Raw genomic sequence first — 9,543 nt, 5'->3', positions numbered from 1 at the left:
CAGCAGGGCACAGGCTTTCCTTGACACAAGGGGAGACATATTTTACAGTCCACAGTTAAGTGCCATTTTTCTTTACCATGTATTTATTTTTCCCCTCACTGGAAAAAAATTGGCTAGCAAGGAGTTCCTCTTAAAGACAGGTCTTCCTATAGCCTAAAGACAGGCAGTAAATGTACACAGGAAAGCTGCTAAAATACAGCCTTGGCGAGTGGTGGGGTGGCAACACTGCGCCTGCCAAATGCAGTGTTGTGCCTGCCTCAAGGACATGAGCAAACACGTGCCAGTTTTGGAGATCTGGCTGAGAGCAAAGGCACAAATAAGCCTTCCACCTTCCCCAGGCAGCAAAAGGATGAGTCCCACCTTCTCTCCCACCAGTTACTTGATTCCAGATCCAGCTTAGCCATGCACCAGGGAGAGAGGAGGACTGGCCCACAGCCCATCCCAGAAAACACCACCAGTGGTTGTTGTTTGTTCCAGCCTTCTGGGCAGTAGGCAGGAATGAAGGTCAACACAACACACACACAACAGTGAACAGGCAGCTAAAGGTATCAACACTCTTGTATTAAAGTGCAATTCAAAAGTTACAAACATTCATGGTTGATTTTTTTTTTAAATACAGAGTTATTAGAATATCTCTAACTCAAGACTTAAATGGTGTTTATAGATATGGAAATGTACTCCCCCTATGCAGGACTACTGTAGGAATTCACACCTGCAAGTCATGCAAGCCTGACTTACAGGAGAGCCCTGGCATGCAGGGAAGTAAGGGAAAATACTCCTTCCCCTTCACTGTGAAGGCAGGAAGGCTGTAGGAAGAAGTACAATCACCCGATATGTAAAGGATAACAAGGGTCTCCACCAGACTAGAGAGATTCTCTTCAGAGCAGGCTTAATGGCACTATGTCCTAGGGAAGAAGGAAAGGTTGTGGCTGAACAGCCAGAGTCTCTGCAAGAGAGCGGAACATTAGTAACATCCACACCAGACAGCTGGGGCACCGCACCCCTACACAACCCAACTCTGGTATGATGGTGCCCACTTGCCCACGTTGCTCAGATGTGGGCACACACGCCCTGGCTGCTGCGGCTGAAGGAAAAGGCCAGTTTTGCCCTGTGGAGCCAGCACACAGCACCAGCTCACTCAGCAGAGGGAGCCAGGGCTGCGGGACCTGTCTCCTGACAAGCCTAGTACCAGGTCATCTTCCTAACATAGCGTATTTTGCTCCAAGGCAAGCAGCCTCCCACGCAGCACTTGACTCCATTACGCTTGAAGAACGGTTGCTTGACACAGGATCATTGCACAGATACGGGACCTGCTTCTAGGAGAGGGAAAGGAAGACTGCTTCGCACACCTACCAGTATCACCTCACTGCCCTGCAGCACACTTCGTTTGCTTTTCTATTCAATGTCTACAAAGGCAGGCTGACTGGGGCCCATAACCTTCCCTCTAGCATAGCAAAATGCTTCAATGTCTCTTAGGATGCGCTTCCCAAGTTCATCACCCTGTGACTGTTAGTCCAGGACATGAAACGCACGGTTCCAGCACAATACAGGATTTCCAGAGTCCCATCTCACGCTGAGCTTATGCCAGAATTTAAGGAAATTTAACACCTTTCTGGGTCACCCAAGGGCTTATGCAAGGAACCTCGTGGCTCTCTATGCCTTTCCCCTTGGATGGTGCTTCAGAAGTAGTCAACAGTTTGGCATTCCAAGTAGTTTTACTCCAAGATCCCAGAGCCTTCATATTTTAGTCCTAGATTAGTGATACGGTCTACTGGTGGTTTAAGAAGTCCATCTCTCTCCTCAAGCCAATGGCAGACCAAAAGGTTAGTGCTTCGACCCCATGAGATAAAGCAAATAAGCAGGAAAATGCTGTTGTTTTGCCTTGTATTGCCACCGACTTAATGTTTAAGGAGGGCAGGCGCTCAGCTGCCCAGCACTACATATATTGTATATATACACAGGGAGACCTAGAGATATGCTAACCCAAGGGGCAGTTACAGCCAAATTGTCTTCAGGGAGAGAGTGTGGGAGGCTGGTTGCAGTTTCCTTCTGTTAGTTGTTCTTCTTATCCTCAGGAGGTGCATAAGGAGGTGGCTGATCCTGGAAGGAGATACAGTAGAGTCAATGACTGCTCTTCAGTAAGCTACAAGACAGAGACAGGTGCTGTGTTTTACGCTGTCATTTCATCACTGTAGTATCACTTGTGCTCCAGAATACATGCTACCTCCCTTAATGTTTCTAGTGAATGTCCCCTCAAAAACAGGTAACAAATGGTCTATTGTAAATAGACCATTTAATCTGTTTTAATCCCCATCCTCCCTTCACTTCCAGCACTTAAGACTGTCTCTGTTGATGTTCATAGCTCCGACTGAGCAGACTGCAAGCCCCTGGGCTGAGGGCCAGCTTTGCTGCTCCATCAGTCTCCAGCCCACCACAGAGCCACGCGAGGCAGCGAAGGGCACAGGGAGACTGGCTGTCACATACTAGATGTAGCCTACAGCCCACCTACCAGCTGCCACTGAACTGTAAGAGACCTCCCTGTCTCCTCACAGCCCAGAAAAACAAAACAAAACAAAACCCACACGCTCTCATCCTTAAGTGACCTGCTCTTTAACTCTCCCCACTCTTGGGCACCACAGAAGCAGAGCGCCCTGTGTGTTCTTTGTGCCCATACAAATTTTTTGTGCCTCGAAGAGTAAGACAAGTACTGAACTGCTGTCACTGGATGAAACCCTCCTCCTTTCCTGATTGAGGATTTAACAAGCCTTCATCCACACCTCCCAGGAAAACGCATACTTTATGTGCATTTTCAAAATGAAGGCACACTACACTTTGCTAGGAAAGCAAACCACTCTATTAGTGACAGAAGAGGGAGCAGGCTCACGCAGACCACAACAGCACTCACCATGGGCATGTAGACATTGTGTGGGTTGGCAGGGTTGTAATAAGCACTAGAAGAGGCTTCCGTGGCCTTATTGCTCCCTGGAAAGGAAGGAGAAGGAAGTATAGGACACGCTCATCTTACATGCCTTAGGTAGCGGCCCCAGCCCCAGAGCCTTCTCCCCAGCTATAGGTCTTTTGAGGAGTCAACAAAGGTCCAAAGAGCCAGCAGCAACCGCAGCAAGCTGGGTTTGAACTGGGAGCAGTTCAGGAAAGCTGCACGCTGGCTAGAGCCAACCACACTGCACCACAAGCTGTGCAGTGCAGATCTGAGCAGCTCCCCCTCCACTCTTATCTCAAACAGTAGATCAAGATGTTTTGGAGCTCCTGCAACAACAGCTTCCTCATCCCACGCCCTGCCCACACCACCACTCACAGCCCAAGCCCCCTTTTGCACCCAGACTCTAGCAGCCCCCCAGTCCCATTTACCTGGCATCCCCGGGCCCACCCAGGCTGGTGCAGCTGAGGGGGGTGAAGGTCCTGCAGGAGATGGCCCAGAGTAAGGGGGAGGAGGTGGCACATACATGGGGTTCATGTTTGGAAGTGGTGGGTAAATACCTGAAAAAGATGACACCAGATTGATGCTTTGGACCATGGCAATGGGACAGAGGGGAAGAGAGCTCACAGGCCCAGCAGCACATTAGCCTTGGAGAAGAGCACTGGTGAAGCTCTGCAGGCTTGGCAGGGATGCAGGCAGCACAGATTTGACATTTTGCTAATGCCCATCACACCAGCAGGCAACAATTCTCTGTCAAGCAGCAGCACAATTTACACCCACATTTTGACCTCCCGTCCAGCTGCAACTATAGACACACACGGGTGTGATCAATAGCACGCAACAGATTTTTCCAAGGACAAGGATCCTTGATGGAGACAAAACTCCAGCAATCCTCCCCATACCGCTGTGATTTCTTTACAACTAACAGCAAACAAGCCCTACCAGTCATCATTGCACAACTTTCAAACCTGGAGTCTGGGTGTATGGATATCCCATCGGCTGCGGAGCAGGCCCATAGGCATTCATCGGAGGTGGTGTATAAGGATATGGTCCGTTTGGCGGTGGAGGAGCAGCATAGCCCCCTGGCGCAGGTGCATACCCCCCTGGAGCAGGGGGAGTGGGTGCATACCCTCCGGGCACAGGTGTATAGCCATAGCCAGGGTTCTGGAGAGGAATGCCACTGGAAGCTAAAGAGTACACATTTAATAAGCCAGGCATCTTTTCGTTATAACTAAATGTATAGAACAAAAGGAAAATAGTCCTGTGCACGCAGCACCATTTCCCTTCATCTGAATTCACTATAGAGTCCTGGCACAGTACTGCGTTTGAAAAGTGTCCTTGCTGCAAGTTCACAGGGTGCTAACGGAAACCAGCTGCAAGAACACTAGCTATCAGGTACCAATCCCATCACAGGGATCCCTCTGCTAGAATAAAAGACCATTCTAAAGCAAGTATCAGTAGGGTGCTTTTCTTCTTCTTTTAAAACTTTATAAAAAAAAAAAAGTACATTTTTCCTCCATTTGAAAGTTTTAAATAGAAGTTATTTTTTTAATTTTATTTTTCCCCTCCTCTCCAAATGGGGAGATGTTAACTTCCCCCGTTTTACTCCACTATTACAGAACTGAACTGAGGGTGGGTTAAGTGATCAATTTTTCACTATCACATATTTCAACCTTATTCCAGGAGGAATAACATTCTGTAGAAAAAGGTGGTCCACCTCAGACGCACAAACCACAGAATATTCTGATTGCACAAAGCATTAACATAAAAAGGATTGGAAGGGAAAACAGAAGTTCCCCCCAAAAGTCAAAAAAATACATTGCTGTGGAAGAGTGCATTGGGCAACCCACTTCGCCCACTTTGTGAGGTTCAAAAAAAGCAGTATTCTCTAACTAGCTCAGCCAACCGTGAGGGAACTGCAGGCTCTGAAGATCCCTTACCATTAGAGGCAGCTTTGAACATCAGCTGTCCAAACTCAATGGCTCCTCCACTGTTGAAAGTCAGTTTAAACGTCCCCTGTCCTTCCCAGCCACCTAGGAGAGAGAATTAGAATTGAAACAGACTATTAACCTCCTCAGTAGCAGTCAAGCCAGTAAAACGGTTAATATTAAAATTATTTTTTCTTCTTTATTTCAAAACTATTTTGCATCATGTTGCCAGGAGGACAGAATCATGGTGCTGCTATCAGATGTCCCCCAAAATAGTATCTCAAGAAGATCAGGAATTTCTTTACCCTTTAAAAGACGATCCCCACTACAGTTATGTAGAGGCAGCTTACTCTAGATAGTAGGTTGTTTTGTCCTTTCCTGAAAGGTTTAGCAGAACCTAATAATGAACACAGTGTGAAGAAAGAACACTTTCTTCACTGAGGATTTTATCGAAAGCCCTCAAATGAAGTTTTATTGCTGACCTCAGCAGACTACAGATCAGCATCTGCAACTCAAGCTAGCATTTAAATCAAATGCAACGTTTTTAATCTCTTTGACCCAGAGAAGCTCAGATAGATTACAAATACTTAGGTGTAATAGCAATTTTTCAGAAGAAATTTAAGTAGGCAATGACCTTGCAGGATAAGTAAAAGTGCTTTGTTTTGTAAGGGCTTTTTTGGTGGTGGTTTTTTGGGGCATGCTTTGGTTTTTTGGTGTTTTTAGAAAAAAAGATATCTTATTTAAATGACATTTCATAAAATAAGTATAAGATCTATCTTCCTTGTCTAACAATGAAATTAGTAAAAGTAGAGACAGTCTCTTGGGGACAAAGTAGCAATAAAGGACAGAAACATACCAAAACAATCCACCATGGATAAAGTCATCTCCTTGGAGATTCACCTCTTTAAAACCACTGTATTAGTATGATTTCAGCCCAAGAAAGCAGGCTGATCCACAATCAAGAGGATCCAGCCACTTTAAAACATTGTTACAAACAGAAAGCAAAAGCATAAGTTCTCCAGATGCCATCAAGATGCACATAAACTAATTCCAGGGCTGAAGAGGGAAGAAATTTGAACAAGAAGCCTTGTTTTTAGCCCCTATTTACCTTCTGCAATTCCCCATGTTTAGTCATGACTCTCAGTCTTACCAGAGTTTCATCACCAAATTGGGAACAAAGCTAAATCAATGATCAACAGCAGCATCCTAGATGGACACAAATTGACCCAAGTTGGTAAGTGTCTACTAACCTCCAGAAAACAAAACCGGTTGCTAATTCTGTCAATACCAATGACTGGTGACTTGGTCGCTTACCCACTGTTCCAGGTCAAAGACAAGGGAAAACAAACATATGTGGAAACCAAGTAAACGTGACATCCACAGCAAGACAGGAGTTACAGGATTAAGCAACAGCCATCCTGCAAAAGTCAGTTACCAGGGGCAGCTTTGGGGGCAGAAAGTAACACTGAAGCAGTGCCTTAAAGTTCAGAAGACATGCATTACCTTAGCGTGGACACGCTAGCTATACTGCTATAGCTACTCTGTCCATCTTTCCTGTGCATGTAAGCTGTTTATGTGATGTTCAGCAGAAGAGAAACGCACTTGTGACACTTGGGAAGAGTTCAGCCTACAAAGTACGGGCACATACCTCCTGCCTCGGCCTGAATCTGTCCTTTGATGTAATTGGCAGAGAAAACAGGCTGCTCAATTGAGCACCCTTTCACCAAATAAAATGGCATCATGAAAGACAGCATAGGATCCTTGCCCTTTGACACAAAGATCATCTGCAAGACAGGAGGGAATGCTTCAGAATTACTTGAATTAGATATAAATGGTGGTCATGTAGTTCTAGTTGTAGCAGCATCCAAAAAAAGAGGATAATTTAACCCCTAGTATCAGTATGCATTTTGTTATTGCACAGCCTTCATACTGCAGGATCCCAAACAGATTTGATGGCATGGCTCACTCACCTGAAACACATATGTTCCAAAAGAATATACCACTTAAAACACACATGCACATTTACAGAGTTTCATTGTTCTACTTTTTAAGGATAAGCTATGACAGTTTTCAAAGAAGTAATATATTATATGAAATATATTCTCTACACAGCGATTTCCAGGACTGCATGTGCCTTTGTAGGGAACTGGGATTGTGACACAGGCACAAACTATCCTATTTCCACCTTCCCTTCTCCTACCTCAGTCGCTCCTCCCATACCAAAAATCACTTTTCCTGTCACCAACTAGGTTTCTGGTCTAAAGTCCACAAGATCCCTTGAGAAAGGGGAAGCCCTGTTGGCATCAGACTTACCCTGTAAGGGGTGAGATATAGCATCCCTTTCTTGGTGCCTTTGAAGGCTTCAGGCTTGCCCGTCACGTCACTGAAGGAGAGCTCCACATCTTTACACTGTTTGAGAACACTACAGGAGGAAATCAGACAAATTGGAAAGTCAACCTCAGCGACAGCTCTGACACACACCCCCATCACACGGGGGTGGACAGCACACTAGAAACTCTGAATATTATCCCAAAAGATTCAGTTCTGATGTGGTCCCTGCCATTTTTCCTTTGAACGGAGAGGGATGATTTACACAGAGCAGAAGAATTCATCCTCTCACCTGTAACAATCCCTGCTCCTCCTCCACAAAGGGAAGCTTTAAATGACGGTTTCTCTTTCTGTCTCCAAAGCCATGAGGCTGAGGAATTCCTCCCTCCACATGAGAAGAGCCTCAGCCCAAAAGTCAGAGCACAGAAAGGGGTGAGGTGTCTGAAACAGCGCCCCTTGAAGACAAGTTATCACCTCAGAGCAAGCCTCTCTCCCCAAGTCCGAGCTCAAATCCATTCTGGCCACCACACAGGAAAACAGCACTGCTGTAACACCACACCCACTGTGCAAACTGAGGAAGTTGCTTCACAAATACCCTCACTGCTGACCCTCCTTCACATGGTTTAAGTAAATATTTGTAATAAACAGCATCATGCTGAGGAACAAAATGAGGAGCCAGTAATGTGAGCAGTAAGGTTATTATTGTTGGATATCTGTGGGAACATTAGCAAAGTCTGTTAATGACACCAAATCCAGATGGGAACTGTGAACATTGCAGGGTCAGGGGTATGGAGGTGACTGAAAAATTAGATATATTTTCATGAAAAATGAGTCAACTTGGGAAAGCGTGTCACTGAATCTTTAGGGCAGACCCTAAACATACCACCTAGTAAGAAAATTTGCAGAATAAACAACTGAGCCTTGGGAGTGACAAGGTTGCAGTGTGTTACAGTGGCAGAAGAATCCGAAGCCTCTTATGGTTCAAGAGCACAGAAAAAGAAAAAACAAAATCCTAACTCAACACAAGCCTGAAGAGGTGGGATCTAAAAACTATCCCTATATATTCTGATCAGCCTATTGTAGAAGTCAGATCAAGGCAGAAGTCAGGAAACTGCAAAATTGTCGGGGGAAGGGAGGAATCAGCAGGGCCAGCGTATGGGAAAACATTCAAAAGCCCTGTAGTTTCAGGTTGTGTGCTCTCTAGGGAAAAGAGAAGCATAGCAATATAGATGTATCTGAAAAATGTAGCTACCCAAGGAGGAAGACATTAAAAGGGTCTAGCTTTAATGAGAAAAAAAAAATCCTGACCAAAAAATTCTACTAGGACATTATTTCATAGTTGAGCTAGATGCAGATTCTCACACTGTCTGAGGGGGACAGGCTGATGAGGCAGCAGAGCTCTTACCATTTCCAAGATGCAAAGGGGGAACATCTCCTCTAAGCTAAATAAAACCAACTCCTCAACAGCTTGGATTTTACCAGAACACTTCCTCAACCATGTCCTGTAGAAGCACTTCACACCAGTTTGCCTCATTGGGAAGAATTTCTACACAGTCTCTTTAACGTTTACTCCTTCCCAGCTACTCAAACAAGCAAGTAACACGCAGCCACCACCACTGGGCGTAATTAGGCTGCTGAACTGGTTTGCACATGCATGCCTGTCCAGGGTTGTCATGGGAGGGCTGTGCACCCCACGGAGCACCCGCACGTGACTAAGCAGCACCTCAAAGAACGGCTTGAGGTCAAAGAAAGACAGATCTCCTTTAAACCAGCAAAGCTCTACATGCCAAAGGACTTCCCTGACTGAAGTCACCAGTCAGTAGCAGTAGGCATCAGTTACAAACTCAACATTATTGGGAGTATATTTTTTGGAGCATATTTTTCCTATTGTTTAGCATCCCCAAACCAACTTGATGATCCTTTACTGGGCCTCTGGTTTCTAGGATTTCTCTAGCCAAGGCCAGGATGCCAGGCACACCTGAACACAATCAAAGCGAAGCCCAAGACCGTCGGGCTGGTTGTTGATCCCCAGTCGGGGTGAGGGCTGGTAGCGAGCCACTGTCTGCACTTTCACGAAGAGAGGGGCTCCTACCGCACCGAGGAGGGGACGTGCTCTGCTCAGGCCTCACCTCTGACAGGAAGTTTTCCTTATTTTGAATTCAAGTGATTAAAACTCCTACCTTAAGCGGTCCATACCTCCCCGACATCATTATCTAACTGCACGACATAAAAAAAAAAAAGCCAGTTCCTCGTCTTCCACAGGCGATGGCAGCTGACTCTTCACCCTGGGTGCCTGCTGCAGCGGCGCTACCGACCGTCGAGCTTCAGCGGTGAAGACAGGGCAGCTCT

At 45.9% G+C, this 9,543-nt stretch overlaps 1 protein-coding gene across 1 annotated transcript; it reads right to left on the bottom strand.

The window, feature by feature from the left end:
• Positions 1 to 2,052: 2,052 nt before the first annotated feature.
• On the bottom strand, positions 2,053 to 7,353 carry LOC104621951 (WW domain-binding protein 2-like). The gene is made up of 7 exons (XM_010288588.1): positions 7,180 to 7,353; positions 6,515 to 6,650; positions 4,879 to 4,971; positions 3,907 to 4,125; positions 3,370 to 3,498; positions 2,906 to 2,982; positions 2,053 to 2,100 (listed from the first exon to the last, which is right to left on the bottom strand). The coding sequence occupies exons 1-7, from the start codon at positions 7,351 to 7,353 to the stop codon at positions 2,053 to 2,055; spliced, it is 876 nt and encodes a 291-aa protein (XP_010286890.1).
• Positions 7,354 to 9,543: the final 2,190 nt, after the last annotated feature.

This window comes from Phaethon lepturus, unplaced genomic scaffold (genome assembly GCF_000687285.1).
Source record: "Phaethon lepturus isolate BGI_N335 unplaced genomic scaffold, ASM68728v1 scaffold12846, whole genome shotgun sequence".
Taxonomy (NCBI): Eukaryota; Metazoa; Chordata; class Aves; order Phaethontiformes; family Phaethontidae; genus Phaethon; species Phaethon lepturus.
Note: the sequence above shows the minus strand (reverse complement) of the source record. Positions and strands in the feature narration are given on the sequence as shown.

Coding starts and splice junctions, on each gene's coding strand:
- LOC104621951 (XM_010288588.1), bottom strand. CDS start 7,353: ATGGGGGTGTGTGTCAGAGCTGTCGCTGAGGTTGACTTTCCAATTTGT. Junction 4,126..4,878: donor GTTCAAAGCTGCCTCTAATG/GTAAGGGATCTT, acceptor TGTACTCTTTAG/CTTCCAGTGGCATTCCTCTC. Junction 3,499..3,906: donor TCCATACACCCAGACTCCAG/GTTTGAAAGTTG, acceptor CATCTTTTTCAG/GTATTTACCCACCACTTCCA.